The sequence below is a fragment of the Pseudorasbora parva genome, chromosome 18, assembly GCF_024679245.1.
Source record: "Pseudorasbora parva isolate DD20220531a chromosome 18, ASM2467924v1, whole genome shotgun sequence".
Taxonomy (NCBI): domain Eukaryota; kingdom Metazoa; phylum Chordata; class Actinopteri; order Cypriniformes; family Gobionidae; genus Pseudorasbora; species Pseudorasbora parva.
The window spans coordinates 14,427,676-14,447,070 of NC_090189.1; the positions used below are offsets into that span (position 1 = coordinate 14,427,676).

General features: G+C 37.6%; 1 protein-coding gene across 1 annotated transcript in view; it reads right to left on the minus strand.

Annotated features, from left to right (window-relative positions):
- Window positions 1-19,395, minus strand: part of si:ch211-196i2.1 (collagen alpha-1(II) chain) — a 65,603-nt gene that overhangs the window by 39,756 nt on the left and 6,452 nt on the right. Inside the window, exons 2-4 of the mRNA XM_067424322.1 lie at window positions 3,839-3,983; window positions 3,453-3,611; window positions 2,198-2,393 (exon numbers count right to left, since the gene is read on the minus strand). Of these exons, the coding sequence (XP_067280423.1) occupies window positions 2,198-2,393; window positions 3,453-3,611; window positions 3,839-3,983 (500 nt within the window). The remainder of the gene's footprint in view (window positions 1-2,197; window positions 2,394-3,452; window positions 3,612-3,838; window positions 3,984-19,395) is intronic.

Consider the following 19,395-nt stretch of genomic DNA (forward strand, 5'->3'; position numbering starts at 1 on the left):
TCACAAGGTATATACATGCAATGCATACATGCTTAGACACACAAACACACAAGTATGAACACTTATTAACAGTTTTCCTTAGTAACATTACATAAAAAATAGTACATAATTTCAATTATCTAAATGTCAGATAATAAACGGTTAGTTCACCCAAAAGTGAAAATTATGTCATTAATGACTCACCCTAATGTCGTTCCACACCCGTAAAATCCACGCCCTCTGTTCATCTTTGGAACACAGTTTAAGATATTTTATATTTAGTCCGAGAGCTTTCTGTCCCTCCATTGAAAATGTATGTACGGTATACTGTCCCTTTTTCAGAAAGGTAATAAAAACATAATCAAAGTAGTCTATGTGACATCATTTGGTTAGTTTTAGACACAGTGCATTGCAATTTGTTGCATGTCAGTTGTTAGAATCTTTTGACGCATCGAAAATACATTTTGGTCCAAAAACTACAACTCTTCCGGGTTTGTTTTCAATCCACACTCGTGACTATGCAGTCTCCCACAGACGAAGCTCGGGCGCACCAGATAACACGTCAGTCAGTCACAAACGCGGATTGAAAACAAACCCGAAAGAGAAGACAATGCTGAATAAAGTCGTAGTTTTTGTTATTTTTGGACCAAAATGTATTTTTGATGCTTCAAAATATTCTAACTAACCAACTGATGTCACATATGGACTACTTTAATGTTTTTATCACCTTTCTGGAAAGGGACAGTATACCGTACATCAATTTTCAATGGAGGGACAGAAAAGCTAAATATGACTAAATATAAAATGTCTTAAATGTCTTAAATTAAAATACATTAGGGGGAGTCATTAATTACATAATTTTCCTTTTTGGGTGAACCAATCCTTTAATACAACAGATATACGTTTAGATGACAGTCTTGCCATCTGTTAACGTCAAATGATATAACGATCACACAGTGTTACCACAGAAGTCAAGAAATTCACTCACACCATGTTAGCCCATGACTGAGTTCAGTGTGTAAGCATGTAAATGGGATGTTTGGACTCTATGATGTAATTCTCTGAGACTCAGCCTAGACCATGCTATATTAACTTTCCCTGCCTAACAAAACTAAAAAAGGGCATTTAACTCCTGCACAGCTGTCCAAACTATGCTCCCGAGTCCTACCCCCATTAAAAGGCATGTTCTTCAGCACAACATAACATACAGTAAATCAATTTAAAAATGCAAAAAAAAAAAAGAAAAACTTAAATATTTTTTCCCCCTCAACCTAAATTGGGTCTTTTGTTCTGCAATGTTATGATTTACATTCTATGGCTATTTACATACTCCAGCTAAATACAGTTTACATCTCTTTTTCGCCAACGTTACCTTGGGCAATCAAGGCTAATTGACCAAGTTTATTTTTTACCGTTTCTTATTTACAGCGGAGACACCAAAATGTCAACAATCATGTTTAGGGTAACCTTTAGGTAGGTTTAAAAAAAAAAAGATTTTAGATGGATGCCAAGGTTTATTAGGTCGGGTGGAATCTGTAATCTCTGACCCAGTTTGTTTGCTGGCTTTCATGGCAGCAATACGCTGTATTTTCCGTCAATTGGCAACCTGTGGTGGTGTTGAAATACTACTGGGTAAACTGGCACTGTGCAGTATCGTTCAGACCAAAACAAAAATAGACATTACGAAATGGAATAAGCATTTCAGAGAAACGAGTATGTGAACTTAGCATGTTACCAAAATATCTGCAAACATATGCTATTTTTATGCTTTGGTACAGTAAAAAAAAAATCTAGTTATTCCTACATGTGGCAGCAAAAGAAATGTTATGCCATGCTATTTTTGAAAATTAAAAAAATCATATATTTTTCCATCAGATATTATTTATGTACGAAATTGTGCCGGTAACAGATAGATGCACGTTAAAAATACAAAATCTCTAAATGCTTGTCAGCAACACAATAGCCAATCCATCTGGAATCTTGAATGTGTATAAACACAGATGTTCTGCTTGGGGTATAGTAACTCTTATACGCTGAGAGACCCTCATCTTCCATAAACCTGACTTGGGTTTAAATGCCGACTGGGAATGTTCTCAAGATGTATTTACAGTATGTGTCATGTACTGAGAGCTGGTGAGAAGAAGGATACTCATTCTACACAAAGTAAATACTACATTTTGGATCACACAAAAAAACATTTTGTTTAAAAAAAACTGACCTCAAAAGGGGTCTCAAACCCCTCAATGATTCCTCCCACCATAACCAGGCCATCGGTGGAAATTCCCAGACCATTCTTATAGGCCCAGTCAACGCTCTCAACCATGGAGCAATCCACATACAATGCCAACCGGCCCGAGGAGACGCTGACAGCCACATGGTGCCAACCTCCATCGGACAGCACTGCCACGGGGAACCTGTGAATGACAGGACAGGTTTAGAAAAACTAAATATTTAAAGTTTTCTTGACAGGGTGGGTTGAAAAAATTGCATGTTACAGTACCTGAGAATAGAGAGAGTTGGAAAGTAGAAGCCATTAAATTTCCTGGCAAAACATTGAGAGACACAACACTTCCTGTCTGTGTAATGACACATGACTTTTTTGTATATGCAAGCTTAAACTAAACAGAAAACCATATGAGAGCACAGTAAGAACATTATGGCATTGTCATGTCACCTCATGATGAATGAGAAGCACAAACAGGTAAAATGCATTCCATTTATTTTGTCCTGCAGGTGGGTAATTAGGCGACAGGTCCAAATATTAGTTTTGAAAGGCCACGAGTTAAATCCCATTCCTCATTTATACATCTCGACGGTAAGGCTTGGCTTAAGTCACAGAAATATAGATTTAATATATCACAGAGCTCCTCAAAACGGTGAGGTCTGTGCTTGTGTTTAAGATTAACCATTAGCCAAAACTAATACTTTACTGACATGAAGAATGAGATGATGAGGATGGTTTTGTCATCATGGAAGAGGAACAAAGAAGCTCAATGACATTAAAAAGCAAGCAACAAAAAAATTAGAGGAGAAGTAGAATAAACAGACTGTGGTTACGCAAGAAGACTCACTCAGATTTGCCTTTTTAATTATCTTTATCCTGCCAAGATGACGGCTTTGGGACCAAAGTATGGACCACAAAATAATCACGACCACCAAGTAATTGAGTTTTCAGATGGTTCCCCGTTAATCCTCATTTAAGAGTGATTCAACATTGGCAATTATGTAGCCTTGTCTCCTTTTCAAGCGGCCTTGTCATTAAATTTTTTTTTCTGTGATTAATTATACAGATCAGATGCTTTAACTGCTAAATAAATAAATAAATAAATAAATAAGAACAGAGTTTAGGGACACTGTTTCTTAGGGATATTTCCTACATTGCAAATCCAAGAGATAAAATTGAAGTGTGACATTTTTTAACGGGTTTCCCTAACAGGGAACTCTCCCTGTCCGCCGCTGAAGTGAATACTCACTCATAGTGTCGTTGTTGGGTGCTGATGAAGGTGAAGGTGTAGGCACTGATGCGGATCTGCAGGAGAATGTGTCCGTCTGGAGAGAGGAAGGTTAGCACACTGCGGTCTTCAGACTGGGAGCTACGCAGATGCAACAGCAAACTGAACTCATCACCAAACCTGAGAAAGAAATAAGAGAGAAAAGCTTGGTCAGACATGCTTAGACAGTGATTATAGCTACTTCTTGTTTTTCTTTATTTATTCAAAGACCCAAAATTGTGTACATATGTTACATTGTATATGTACATGTATCAATCATAATGCATATACAGTACAAACCAAGTTTGAGTATCTAAACCAAAAAACAAGTTTTTTTGTTTATATCAGTGGCTGGTGAGTGTACGTACCTGTATCCAAACACCTGCTGTAATGGTACAGAGAGAGTTGAGTACTGGCCTACATGCAAGACTGGACAGCTTTGACTGTCATGCGTTACTGATGCATTGCTGTGATTAGCCACCTGCCATAGATGATCAAGAACATCTATTGATTCTGTCAAACAATTAAAAGTGAGAGGAAAAAAAGTGTTAGGTCCATTTAAGAACATTTTCAACAACACTTGGGGAAGTCACAGGGTGACTAGATCTAGTGTAAATTACATAATGGATCTCAGAAACATCTGTTTTAAACAAAAGGCTCTGTTGTCTAGGGTGCATTTTTTCCAATATTAATCATTAGCTCTGTTGAGGTCTTAGCAACTCTTAGGTAAGTCTGTGTGAGAGCAGTCACTCAGGAAATCAGTTCACCATACAGAGAAACAGACCCGTTCAGTCCTTTCATTAAACGTTTAGAGGGTCATAACAAGTCAGCTGGTTTTTAACGGAGCAGTCATACCCCATAGTGCCCACCATTGTGTTCCCGCTTTAACATGCTCATTTCCTGTGGACGCTGAAGGTCTTAATTTACAGAGTACACTTTGTGCTTGCTTTATGTGCGTTTATGTGTGTGTGCATATCTCGGGCCTCCAGGTTGCATGCTTGTGTTTTAGTGTGCAGTGTTGTGTAAAATGAGACAAATAAATCTTGCCAAATGCTGTGTTTAATCAAAAGAGAGTGAGTGACTCAGAAAGCACAGGTCTGAAACACACCTGGCTAGGAAGCCAGCAGGGCGAACTGATCTATAACTACAGACTTTGTATTGGAGTGCAGACTTCATTTACATGACAAAATAGTAAAAGAAGAATGAAATATAAACACTCACTTAGGACAGATGGGTTAAATGGTTTTTTATTTATTTATATTTATATCAATTGCACATATATAATCTATCTATCTCTCTATCTATCTCTCTATCTCTCTATCTATCTATCTATCTAATTAAATTTAGATTAAAAAAAAGATTGTAGTTAAAGTGCCCCTAATTTTGTTTTGGAGTATCCTACAATAGGTTTACATGCATCAAAGGTAAAAACAAAACAAAAAAACAGACCTTTGTACATAACCTTTTTTCTCTTAGAGAGTGAAAAGTTTGTTTGAAGATTCCGTCTTTCGAAAACCCTTTCAACGAGCCTACTCTGATTACTCAGTCTGCCAAGTCTGATTGGTCTACTGCTTACAGCACGTGTCAGAAACGGAGATCAAGATGAGCAGTGCATTGTGGGATAGCATTAGTATTCCATGGAAAATGTTCCATAGAACAAGTATTCCATGCAGCATACTCAAACTTCACTACATACTATATGTTATGGCTGATAAGCAATAAAAAACAATAATTATTTACAAACAATAATTAATATATTTACACTACTGTTCAATGGTTTGAGGTCTGTAAGACTTTTCAATGTCGTTGAGAAAAATATTATGCTCACCAAGACTGTATTCATTTGATGAAAAAATACAGTTAAAAACAATGATGTGAAATGTTGTCTTTCACCAATTTTATTTCTTTAAAGAAAATAAAACTTCAGTGTCACCTGATCCTCAAGAAATCATTCTAAGCTGAATTGGTGCTCAAGAAACATTGCTTGTTTTTATTATTATTTTTTGTGGAAATCATGATACATATTTGAAATATTACTCTTTTTAGTCTTCACTGTCCCTTTTGTCCCTTTCAATTTAATACACCATTGCTGAATAAAAGTATTTGACAGTGTAAAACATTTAAACATATAATATGAAAAAAAGAAGAAAAAAAAAGATATTTATTGTAAGATATTTATTGTTTTTGTATTGATGACAAAAAAAAAAGTATACTTTAAAGGTCCCATTCTTAACACAGTATTTTTCATACAAATTAACTTATCTGTACACCGCTGTTTCCTCTGTCTGATGATTTGCTTGTTCTATGAAGTCCCTCCTTCAGAAACACGTAATGAGTTCTGATTGGGCCAGCGCTTCCCGTGTTGTGATTGGACAGCAGTTTAGCGCACTTTGCCCGGAAAGGTCTCGCCTCTTACCATAACGGGGAGATACAAGCGCTGAATGCGCTCTCTTCTCCACGTGGGAGAGCAACAAGACCACGCCCCCTATTTTGCGTGTTCTTGTGGGCGGGTTAGTCAACAAACGGTTCTAGTGACATCATTACATTCCTGCACTTCCTGCTGTAGTCAAAACTGGCCGTTCGCTGTAGGCTTTGAAAGGGAACTTCTGTTAAATAAAATATCTCGCTTGGCATTGAACTTTGAACTTTATAATGTTACAGGTATTATTTATGCTCTAACAGCAACATTACACACTAACTAATGTTTGAAAGATGGAATCGCGAAGAACGGGACCTTTAAAATGTAAAAATAGGTGAAACCACCATGCAAAAGTAAACCTGATGGTAATGATATCAAGAAAATGTAACACCTAAGGCGCCTGGCCAACACTGTTAACAAGGAGAAGAGTGAGTTAACAGGTTAAGCGAGGATTCTGATGACTGAACATGCACACGGACAACAGCTGATTTACACACTGTGTAACGAGCGCTGCACCAGGACTGCAAGCCTTTTTCCGGGAACATGTAATTGCTCTGACAGGATTACACATCCCCCTCTTCCCTTACTCACCCTCAGTCACATAGTAAACACACTGCAAAGTGAACATGCTCCAAACTTTGAAATAATAATTTTTATAAATTATTCTATAATAATTTTTTACATACATTTTCTCAAACTATTTTTGCTAAACTATAGCAGGTCTAAATGGCTCTAGCTAGATTCTGCACTCGAGTCAATTTCACAGTGGTTGTCGCATTATTCATGGATATTAGTCAAGCTGCATCATCGGTCACACAGATTTACATTGGAAACATATGCAGATCTGGTGACACAGACTAAAACCCACCTTTCAAAACACTGATTGTTTCAGAACCATTAGCCAACAATATTAACAAGACATCCAATGGAAATTTGTACTGATATTCGGAGAGAATTTGGCTCACTTCTTGCCCTTACAATGATATATCAACAAACCGAGCCTGCTGGCTGAAAGTCTGAAAACAAAAGAAGAGAGATTCAGGTTAAGACCTGCTTTAGACTAACAAAAAGATCCATAAATACTGAGGATATGACATCACACTCACATCAAAGATCAGATGACTTCAGTCCAGATGGTAAGATGCTGTCATCTTAAATTGCATTTGAATAAAAGATCCTACAAGCCAAGGATATTCCACTTATTCAGATTACAATCTATAGAGTTGGTCGGAGAAATTAGCTTGTGAAGCATCATGGCAACATGTAATCATTTATCAATAAACTCTAGAAAAAAAGAAGAAAAAAAAGAACAGGAAAGAGGAGAAGGGCAAACAAAGGGAACTAGAGACAGGATTCACATTGCTTTCAAGAAAGGTTAAGGTTAAACAGTTCTTTCCCAAATTCTCTACTTTCTTACTCTAGCAAAAAGACTGTTGCATTTTTCCTCAGTTTCAGACGACAGAAATGACAAAACATAAACCAGATGCCTAAAATCGCTCATACTTGTGCACTCATAAACTACTGCCATATCCTGAGGGCACTGTGGTGTCCATGTTTCAAAACATGGCTCACGTTCAAAGCTTTGTTTATGACAAGGAAGATTGATTTGGGGGTCACAATGCATACTGTCTGAATACTTTCTGTGAGGGCTGTGCATTCTTGTCAGTCAAGCATTTTCTATAGGCTTGGGCCTACAGTACTTCTTGTGGCCGTGTTTGGGAGAGCATGAACTTTGCCAAGAAGAACATTCCTCCAGGACACATCATGTCTGTAAGCCGTACGACTGCCACATGGATGTGCAACAGAGTGGATAACAGAGCATATAAACCAACCCCGACAAAAGACAAGCTATAAAAGCTGGTGTGGAAAGTGTGCTTTGAAACTACCGCTATTATCATTCATAGCAGATTAGAATATGATGGCTCAACCAAATAATTAAAGGAGTAGTTCACTTCAAAATGAAAATTACCCCTTGACTTACTCACCCTCAAACCATCCTAGGTGTATATGACTTTCTTCTTTCTGATGAACACAATCAGAGTTCTATTAATAAATATCCGGATGCTTCTAAAGTTTATAAATGGCAGTGACGGGGTCCATTGAGTTTGAAGCTCAAAAAAGCACATCCATCCATCATAAACATACTCCACATGGCTCTGGGAGGTTAATAAAGGCCTTCTGAAGGGAATCGATGGGGTTTTGTAAGAAAAATATAAAACTTTATAAAGTAAAATTTCTAGCTTCCGGCATACATCCTTCTGTATTGTATTGTAATAATATAACTTTGATTGTGTTCATCAGAAAGAAAAAGTCATTTAGGATGGCTTGAGGATGAGTAAATCATGGGGTAATTTGCATTTTAAAGTAACTAGTCTACTCCTTTGACAATATTAGTTTTCACGTTAGTTCACCCAAAAATGAAATTTTAACCATTAATGACCTCCGTTCATCTTCGGAACACAGTTTAAGAATATTTTATATTTAGTCCGAGAGCATATGCAAGTGTATGCACAATATACTGTCCATGTCCAGAAAGGTAATAAAAACATCAACTGCTGCTGAAATCACATGACATTGGCGATCCGAATCATGATTCGATCCGCTGATTCATAACCGTTTAAGCCTTTATTTGTGGATTGAAAACAAATAGGGAAGAGAAGACAATGCTGAACAAAGTCGTAGTTGTGATTTTTGGACCAAAATGTATTTTCAATGCTTCAAGAGATTCTAATTTACCAACTGATGTCACATATAGACTACTTTGATGATGTTTTTATTTTATTTCTGGACATGGACAATATAGAGTGCATTCACGTCCATACACTCTCGGACTAATATAAAATATCTTAAACTGTGTTCTGAAGATGAACAGAGGTCTTACGGGTGTGGAATGATATTAGGGTGAGTCATTAAGGACATCAATTTCATTTTTGAGTGAACTAACCCTCTAAGGTGGGCATACACTGTGCAAGTTCGGAAACTTGTGCAGCTGGTACACACAACTATACTGCATGGTGAGCTGGCAGCAACCACACGAGCTTTTTTGCTAAACACAGAGACTGAAGCTTTTACTGTTGCTGCTATAGCTTCAGATATAAAAAAGAAAGAAAATAAAAAGATGACTGCACAAAGGATTTGCTGAGAAGCAGAATACACCACAGCCATTTCTTTCAACAAAAACAACTAGAGTGCATGTCAGTGCATCACGCTGTAGGCTTGCAGCTATAATAATATTCATATATCTAGTCCATGTGACATGGTTGTGTATGATTTGGCAATAGGGGACAGCCTATATTCTGGTTAAAAATCTAGCTGACTCCTTGAACGTGGTCGTAACATACTTGGCTTGGCTTGGAATTCCTCTCACACGACATGATCCGTGACAATACAAGCAACAAAGATTAAAAAAAAAATTCACCTGGAAGCTCGTACGACAGCCAAACAGATCCAGGTTTATTACTCAAAAGGTTTCAGTTGATTAAAAAGTAACTATAAAAGGACTAATTATGCAGTTGCAATTCCTGTCAGCACCTCATGTGATGCATAATGAGAATAATTGATCCAACATTAAATAAATATTTGAATAAGGAAAATGACAGCATATGATAACTTCTCTGTAGTATCTCAGTCATAACACAGTACTGTATTGTTATACAAGACATGCATCAAAAGCCACAACTGCATCTGAAATGAAGGCCCCTTCATCAATGCCCATGCCCTGCAGCGAAGACCTTCACGATCATTCACACATGCTTGCTGGAATCTTTCTTTAGAGACAAACAACATGTGTGGTAAAATGTGCAAGCTCTTTTCCAAAATACAGAGGTGGATGGACCACTTGGAGAACCCATGAGTGAATGACACAAAAAAGTGTGGAAAGACTTTGCCAGAGACAATGTGACGGAAAGATAATTTGAAGGCAGACGAAGGAGTTGCTCTGCCCTGGTAATAAAGTCTGTTCTTCTCTCATAATTCTTCCATAATGGGTTGAAGTGGGTAGAAGAATCCTTCAGTAGGCTCATTTGAAATGGGATGCTGCACGAGGAGTGACCTAAAGAATAAAAGCAAAACCCTTACGGTCAAGCCATAAATACATGAGCCACAGACATCTTCGAGTTTAAAACCAGGAGGAATGACAAGACTGATGCAAAACAGTAACCTTTACATGCGAAGGTGAAATAAATAATATCCCATTGCAACCATTTAAATTCACATAGGATGAAATAAATAAAATAAGTAAGTAAAATACCAGAAGGATGAAACCCACTAAGGTCTTTCATTCATTGTGTAGCACACATAATTGCTACAAGAAAAACAAACAGAAAAGCCATTTTAATATGGCATTTTTCTGCAGAAAAGATTAAAAGTGCAAATAAGGGATGCCTATAGTAATAAAGTAGCATATGGTTGAAAACAAATGCATCTTTAGCATATCCTGTGAAAGCAGGTTACTTTTGCTCCTAAGAGCCCAATACACAGCACCAGATGTGGATGTCTGCATCACGTGGGAGGAGCGTTCAGACGCCGTATAACACTGGCACTCAGGGATTGTGCTGATGGATCGCATGTGCAGACAGTAAATAAAATCCAGAATTAGCCACAAGTTACATCATGTCATGCATGCACAAAGCACAAACTTTGATCGCATAAACTAGATACAGAGCCACTACAGTATCGGAAAACAATGTTCTTAATCTTTATCATTCACAATAATCTGGGCTTCTCTAGCTGATAATGGCAAGATGCGTTGCTACAGAATTAATACAGCATGTCAAGCTTTTAGATTTCAACAAAGAGGATAAGAAAAAGGTCTAGAAGGGAACTGTGTTATTTTTATGTTTGCTTTAAATTTTAGCAGTGTTGTTTTAAAGGGGATTCATCAAATTCAATTTCTAACTTTGAAACAAAGAATTAAAATTTGAATTCAGCCAAATAGAATTGCAGTATTGTTTCAAAGTTTATAGGCCTTACAAACAGAGAAATATTGTACATTTAGTTTTTTATCTAAAGCAAATTAAGGAAAATAAAGTGACTCACCCTAAGGAGGCAGAGGAGTACTGGCTACAAAAGTAAGAAAATGTGAAAAATAAAGCAAACTAGCTTTTTAGACAACCCTATAATTTTTTTATAGTAGTTTTGGGGGTTCTGTTAGAAGGTTCTGTTTGTTAAAGCATCAGAGCAGATGTTGAGGTAGAGAAGTCATCTCACCTGGACCTACGAGGTGGCTGAAAGAGGGTTAAAGCTGCCTCAAAAAGACTGGATTGATGGGCTGTGATACAGACTCCATGAAAACTCTCAGAGGAAATATGGAGATGAGAAACCAGACACAGAGCTCATGTTCTGAAAGGCAGGTGAGAGGTCAGAGGTCACATTAATCCCATGTGACGCAACAAAACTTAGCCTTGATGATTGATAAAAGCCAGTTGAAAATTCCCAAAATGTTCTGCTCTCATATGTTACAAGATGGGGTTCACACATTTCATCAAATGAGAAAAACAGCTGCTTTACAGGGTATTGCAGTCAATTTTATTGAAAGCTGAATATTATACAATCATACAGCGCAAGCTGGACATCACACCCCTGATCATTGTGAAACCCTTGATTTGACTTGCCTATGAAAACCTCATGTCATATGTCATTCATATATTTTTTTTAAAGAACATAAAAGGACTTTCATGCTTTTAATTATGCAAGACAGTACCATGAAGCGAATCAACCATTCATTTTAATTTCCCTGATGTGTTTCTCAAGTTATTTTAGAAGAGCTGTTTTTTTTATATACAGTGCCTTGCGAAAGTATTCAGCCCCCTTGAACTTTGCGACATGTCAGGCTTCAAACAAAGATATAAAACTGTTTTTTTTTTGTGAAGAATCAACAACAAGTGGGACACAATCATGAACAAAATTTATTGGATATTTCAAACTTTTTAAACAAATCAAAAACTGAAAAATTGGGTGCGCAAAATAATTCGGCTCCTTTACTTTCAGTGCAGCAAACTCTCTCCAGAAGTTCAGTGAGGATCTCTGAATGATCCAATGTTGACCTAAATGACTAATGATGATAAATATAATCCACCTGTGTGTAATCAAGTCTCCGTATAAATGCACCTGCACTGTGATAGTCTCAGAGGTCCGTTTAAAGCGCAGAGAGCATCATGAAGAACAAGAAAAACACCAGTCAGGTCCGAGACACTGTTGTGGAGAAGTTTAAAGCCGGATTTGGATAAAAAAAACTTTTTCCAAGCTTTAAACATCCCAAGGAGCACTGTGCAAGTGATAATATTGAAATGGAAGGAGTATCAGACCACTGCAAATCTACCAAGACCTGGCCGTCCCTCTAAACTTTCAGCTCATACAAGGAGAAGACTGATCAGAGATGCAGCCAAGAGGCCCATGATCACTCTGGATGAACTGCAGAAAGCTACAGCTGAGGTGGGAGACTCTGTCCATAGGACAACAATCAGTCGTATACTGCACAAATCTGGCCTTTATGGAAGAGTGGCAAGAAGAAAGCCATTTTTTTAAAGATATCCATACAGAGTGTTGTTTAAAGTTTGCCACAAGCCACCTGGGAGACACACTAAACATGTGGAAGAAGGTGCTCTGGTCAGATGAAACCAAAATGAAAGTTTTTGGCAACAATTCAAAACGTTATGTTTGGCGTAAAAGCAACACAGCTCATCACCCTGAACACACCATCCCCACTGTCAAACATGGTGGTGGTAGCATCATGGTTTGGGCCTGCTTTTCTTCAGCAGGGACAGGGAAGATGGTTAAAATGGATGGGAAGATGGATGGAGCCAAATACAAGACCATTCTGGAAGAAAACCTGATGGAGTCTGCAAAAGACCTGAGACTGGGACAGAGATTTGTCTTCCAACAAGACAATTATCCAAAACAAAGCAAAATCTACATTGAAATGGTTCAAAAATAAACATATCAAGGTGTTATAATGGCCAAGTCAAAGTCCAGACCTGAATCCAATCGAGAATCTGTGGAAAGAACTGAAAACTGCTGTACACAAACGTTCTCCATCCAACCTCACTGAGCTCGAGCTGTTCTGCAAAAATTTCAGTCTCTCGATGTGCAAAACTGATAGAGACATTCAGACACTTACTGTAATCAGCTGTAATCGCAGCAAAAGGGTGGCGCTACAAACTATTAACGTAAGGGGGCCGAATAATTTTGCACGGCCAATTTTTCAGTTTTTTATTTGTTAAAAAAGTTTGAAATATCCAATAAATTTCGCTCCACTTCATGATTGTGTCCCACTTGTTGTTGATTCTTCACAAAAAATGAGTTTCATATCATTATGTTTGAAGCCTGAAATGTGGCAAAAGGTCACAAAGTTCAAGGGGGCCGAATACTTTCGCAAGGCACTGTATTATTTTAAAGGCTCTCGAGCTTATATTAAAACACAAAGCCTCATCCAAAACAGATTTAGTTTCTATAGCATGCACGAATGTCTTCAACAGATAGAACTTATGGATCTGGAGCTTGTTAGTGGATCAAAAAGCAATCGTCTGGCAAAAAAAAAAGCAACAGACACTGCTACAACAACTTTCAACAAAACTGGGATTTTAAATGCAACAAAATCAGCCATTGTAGAAAGACATATGCTAACCTTTTCCCCTAAGTCACAACTACATTTCCTGGAGAACTCTTCTTCCATATGGAAGTTGTCATCACCCTGTACCCGAAGGTAATGGATTATTTAGCCTTAACCACCCCATATGAGGTGATATCAGGCTCTGTCCTTGGCGAAACTGCCCTACCAGAACCAAATAGCTGATTTCCAAGAGTAATACATGGCTATCAGCTGATATCCACCCTTGGCCCCTTTCGCCTGGATCCTGCAGCTGCATAATCGGGGGAAGTAGAGTCGCCTGCCGCAGCGTCTTCCCTCCAGGATCACATTACACTAATGGCACGGGAAGGGCCAGAGGATAGCTCAATTACTGTACCCCAATTATGTAGGGCAGCCTGAAGAGATTGCTGTTGGATGGCACTAATAATCCGTGATTAAAGACTTCCCCTAGACTTCCACATGGGAAGAGCACTGCATCCTAACAACCCTAGATGTGGTAACTTCGATAAATTTGCTCCTGTCCAATATTAGTCTTCCACAGAACAGGTGAAGGGTCTAATCACCTGAGCTCGTACATTAATAAATCAAAAGTAATAAGAAAGTTTCATTAGACTGAATTTCCAATGAGTTGATAGCCATCTTACAGTGAATCTGTTATTTTCTGCAGGGCAAGGGATATTCGCTTTCTACAAGATATATTAGGACCCTGCTGGACTCATTAGGACTGTCCAAATAAGAACGCGTGCCTTAACAGAATTTTTTTCTTCGCTCTGCCGCTCATCTGGAAAATGAATGAAAGATACAGGCTGCAAGTAACTGCCCGGATATAGGGGGTAAACTGTCTACTGGGTGCAAGTGGGAACTCAAACTCAAGGGAGGAGAAAAGGAAAGAAACATCCAGTAGAGAAACATTTGATCTTCCACTTACTTACTGAAGCAAGACATACATTAAAGTAAGCGCAATCAAAGATAACTGTTGTGTTTGAGGGAGTCACGCAACTTCACTGCTATCCAGTGTGTGTTCTGTGGCGATGGCATTTCTTTGGGGCAATCCTTTTCAAAACACACAGAGACTTGTTAAGTCTTAGAAGTTAAGTCACGCATGTCTAGAATTCTGTTTAACCTTCTCGGATTGGTTTGAATTGACAGCACTTGGCAGCTTTTGACTACAGAGAAAAAGGCAAGTTCCTTGGGGAATACTCTGGAGCAAAGGCTCAAAAGACCCACTGTAAGAAAGGAGACTTTACTTGTAATAGCTGTGCAGCTGTTCATCTGCCAAGAGCTTAAAGGATCATTAAGTAGTATCAGCTTTCTTGCCCTAAAATGTGAGAGATAGTGAACGCAGAATATCTGAACTGGCAAGTAGTACTCAAGATTGTCAGCTGTTTAAAAGTGATAAGCAATTATCTAGTAGTGTGATACACAGAGTTGCACAAATGAGACAGTGATGAGGAATATCCTTTCCTCTTGAAAAGCCAGTATGCTGTATTTGCCTGAGTTGATTTGTCAAAATGTGGCACTATACAAGTACTCTGTTTAGTAATGGATTCTAAAGCTATTCAACTGAATGCATCTTTAGCAATATCAAATGTGTTTTTTTAAACACTTTTTTGACTTAACTTTAAACACGTTTTAAACTCATTTCAATTGACTGTAATTGGAAGCATTTTTAATGTACAGATTAACAGATATTTTCACGACATAACACTGACTTGACTTGATCCCTCCACTTAACTTGTCTAAAATGTAATGCCCAAAACCATGAGCAGCACAACATTGCGTCAGAAAAAAAGGATGTATGTAAAGCTAGTCAATACATGTCAGTCTCAACAGGGACACTTGTGAATACTCATCTGCAGACAATAACAGGAGACCGATGACTGAAATTGCTCCTGGTCAAATTCTCCATGGTTTATTGTAAAACTGAATAGAGGTAATCATAGGACAATATGCATTATGCTTGAGGTCAGAGAATACGATGGTGCGTTAGCTGGTTGTCAAATATCCATGTCAAACATCGTCTTTGTAGCCGCTATCCAACCGTAAAAAAAAAAAAAAAAATTGTCTAAAGTCATTTCAAAGAATTCAAAGACTAAAAAAAAAAAAAAAAATACTCTACTCTACTGTAAAATACCACCTTAGACAGGCATGACTTTTCATTCTTTTGTTATGCTAGTGGACAAGTACAGCCATGCTGTGTAGCTTTCCACCAGCAAAAAATATGTTGGTTGACCAAGGTGGTCATTGTGGTGAAAATGGTTGACCAAGGAACAGTTGCTCTTACAGTACTTGACCTGAAAGAGAAAACTAACTGTAAAATGCCCATTTACACTAATGTCTGCTATACCACCCCCTGCTGGTATGCAATATGTACTTGTGGTATTGCGGAATTAATTACACTTCGACACGTTTTACGGGGACGAATTCGTCGCACTTGTGAAGCTAGACACATCTGTCTCTATTTACTTGCCAAAATCTCCTGTTAAATTAAATCTGTAATTAGAAGAAAGCAACAAGTTTTAATCTAGGGGTGGGTGTCAAAAATGTGTACATTTATATTATTTTCATTTTTCAATAATTTTCAATTATCATTTTTTAATGAACTATTAAATAAAATACTTTGAATTGAAGTGAACTTCTTAAACCCTCAGGAGAGGAGAGCTGTTTTGGGTCCCTTTAGAAGTTTTGCACTGATGTTGAAATTATGGCCAATACATATAACTATCTATATATCATCAAAGATAAATGTTAGTTTGTATGCTACAAGTGAATAATCACTCGTATAAATGTACAGAAAGAAAGATAGAGAAATGTTCACTTTGAAATCTACAAAAAAGTAAATAACTAAAACAAGTATTTAACTTTGATGCAAACAAAAATATTATTTGCATGAGTGATTCACAAACACGGATTCACATTATAGCCCTACGCGTTTGTATTGTTTTTAGCAATCCAGTACATTTTGAGAAATGGTAACCAACTACGACACTGGTCGTAAAAAAATAAAAAATAAATAAAAATAAAATAAAAAATTCAGGTCTCTAATTACATTTTTCTAGGGACTGATCACATCTACATTTTTTAGTTGGCCAAATGGAATTTCTGTTAATTAAATTGCATCAATTCACAGAAATTTAGTTTGGCCAACTACAAATTTTAGATGTGATCAGTCACTAGAACATTTTCAATTGGAGACCTGTTTTTTTTTGTTTTTTTTACAGTGTACAGATGTGGCACTGTTCCACGCTGGACTTAGATTCAAAGACTGATCATAAATACTTTGTTTTATATAACTAAATACCAATACATACAGAAATCCCTGTGCATGTGTGTGTGGTTGTTTTCATGTTTTTCTATTCCGGTGGGGAAATCAACCTGAATGCACAATGACTCATGGGGACTTTTGTCACTGTGGGGACAAATTTTTATTTATTTTTTAATGTAAAAATTGTTTGCGTGATGGGTAGGTTTTGGGGTAGGGTTAGTGTATGGGGATAGAATATACAGTTTGTACAGAATAAAAACCATTACATGATATCTATGGTGAGTCCCCACCAAGACAGTGAACCAGACGTGCGTGTGCGCGTGCATGCATGTGAGAAAGTGTGAAAGCCCACGATAGGGAGCGGTGTTCATCTATAAGTCAGGGGGTGACTGCTTGTAACCTGTGTTCTGCACCAGATGAGAAAAACAGAGAACACAAGCTCACAGCAGACCCCTGATGCTACAGACGCCTGTCACAAGCTGAGCGGAAACGCTGAAAACGTCTGAAAGAGTCTGAAAAATGCCAACACTGCACAGAAAACATTATAGAATGCCAACGTTCACATCACAAAAATATATTCGTCATCAGATGGCTAGGTTTTCAGATGATCTTTTACTCTTTTAGTTTTATTTGTGAGATTCGTCCAAAACAAACGGTCATTTGCAGCACGATCTTATTCATATTCTTAGACTTATAGGTGATTGGGTTTGTGATCTAACATTAACTACTTGTATCAACCTAAACTAAAACAAACAGACTGACAGCTACTTTAGGTATCATTTAAGCAGATAGATCATTTTTAGGACAAGCCCATGCCTCTATTTTGAACATGAGCCAACTAATAATTTTTTCCCCTAGAAAGCAATTTGAGAAATATTTATGTAGCTCAACGTCTACATCTATACCAAGCTTTGGAAAACAGTACAGATCCTAACATGAACTATGTTGCGTAACATAGCAAAAGACCTTTGTTGAGGTTCGGCGGGCAGAATAGGAAAAGAGTTTGAGATGCTTATTTTTGATTTAAAAAAAATATAAATTTTTACTTTGAAAAATATACAGCTGCAGACATACACATCAGTATTTTGAAGCGAAGATGGGAGATTTACTTTACTTTCATTTAATAATGCATAATCATAAGATGTTGGAAGGTCCAAGATAAACATCTCTGGTGATGGGGTATTTGTGTGAACATGCATAAACCTATGAGGCACAGTAAACCGATGGAAAAGGCACAACATTATAGTGTAACAGTTTCAAAAACAAGCAGAAAAGCCAATATGTATAATTAGACCTAAAGCCTTTGGGGGTGACTTATTTAATATTCAGTTCCATCCTGAGGCCCATCAAAGGTAAATAAGGAGATCTATGGATACAGAAATATTATAGATTGTCATTCCAATACACCCCTATATTGTTTTATTTTACATCATGCAATCACATTCCAGCCAGACTGTAAAGATTAAGTTACAGAGGCAAGTTAATGCTCAAAGTCTAGCGGCTCTCTGAATCTGACTAAACTTCGTTGTTGGAGATAACACTAACAACTCCAATGAATCCACAATCCACTTTGTTCTCAACAAATGTTGCGTTTCCATGACATAGGGGTTAACCTTATCACATAAAAGGCCACTAAAAGGGCAAGAAAACACCAGAAATTGCTCCAACATGGCTTTTTAGTGTCTTGTAAAAAGCTCTTGTAAAAATTTTACAGGGTTTTACCGTGCACCCTACAGGCTCGGCTAAGACTGCCCCCCACCAAAGCCAGCCTCCAGGCTAGACCTTCAGAGACCAAACAAAAGCAAGAACCTGGATCAGCTGGGAACATCTCTCTTGACCACGGCATCTGTACAGTGACAGATCTGACAGGCTTTAAACTGGTCAGAAACAACAACACACAACCTGATATAAGACCACAACCCACTCGCAGTCTGAAACATACTTCATGGTCGAATGTTCACTGAGTGAAATATGATGTTATGACTGAAACAACACATGCCCTCATCGAATTTTAAAGTAAGATATGAGCACACATAAAGTAGGCTAGTCATTGACAGTGTTCATTAAGATGAGTTTTCCTAATATATCTAGATCGCTATGAAATAAGCCAACTTTTTCATATGCGTCAAATTAAATATGACATCTACTTTGACCAAGTCCACACCTCCCAATTTAATAGAGATGAGGTCCTGCTTGTTGTCACAACAAGCCTTGTTGCATGAATATTCAGACTTGGCTTGTGAATGAATAAAATCACACCATGCTTATCTGCTTGGGGATGTGACCGTTTAAGAGAACTAAAGGGCTGAATGTGTTTGTGTTTAGTAGAGCATTTATTAAAATAATGTTGTCCTTTAGTAGATTGTGTTTATTAAATGCTTTCACGTCTTTAAAGTGTGTTTGGAAGGAATTATATTTTATGAGGGAGACAACAAAACCACATATAATCAAATTGTGATCAAGCTGAGATGCACATACTAAACCAGTTAATCTAGCTATCCTATATTACCTAATGAGGACATATTGACTTACAGGGCAAGCGAGCTAGAAAGAAAGCTGACCTCAGTTTCCACCTGAAAGCGTGTCATTATTCAAGATTAGTCAAGCAGAGAGATTTGACAGATTTGACAAGTCACAAATAAGCAGAGACCAA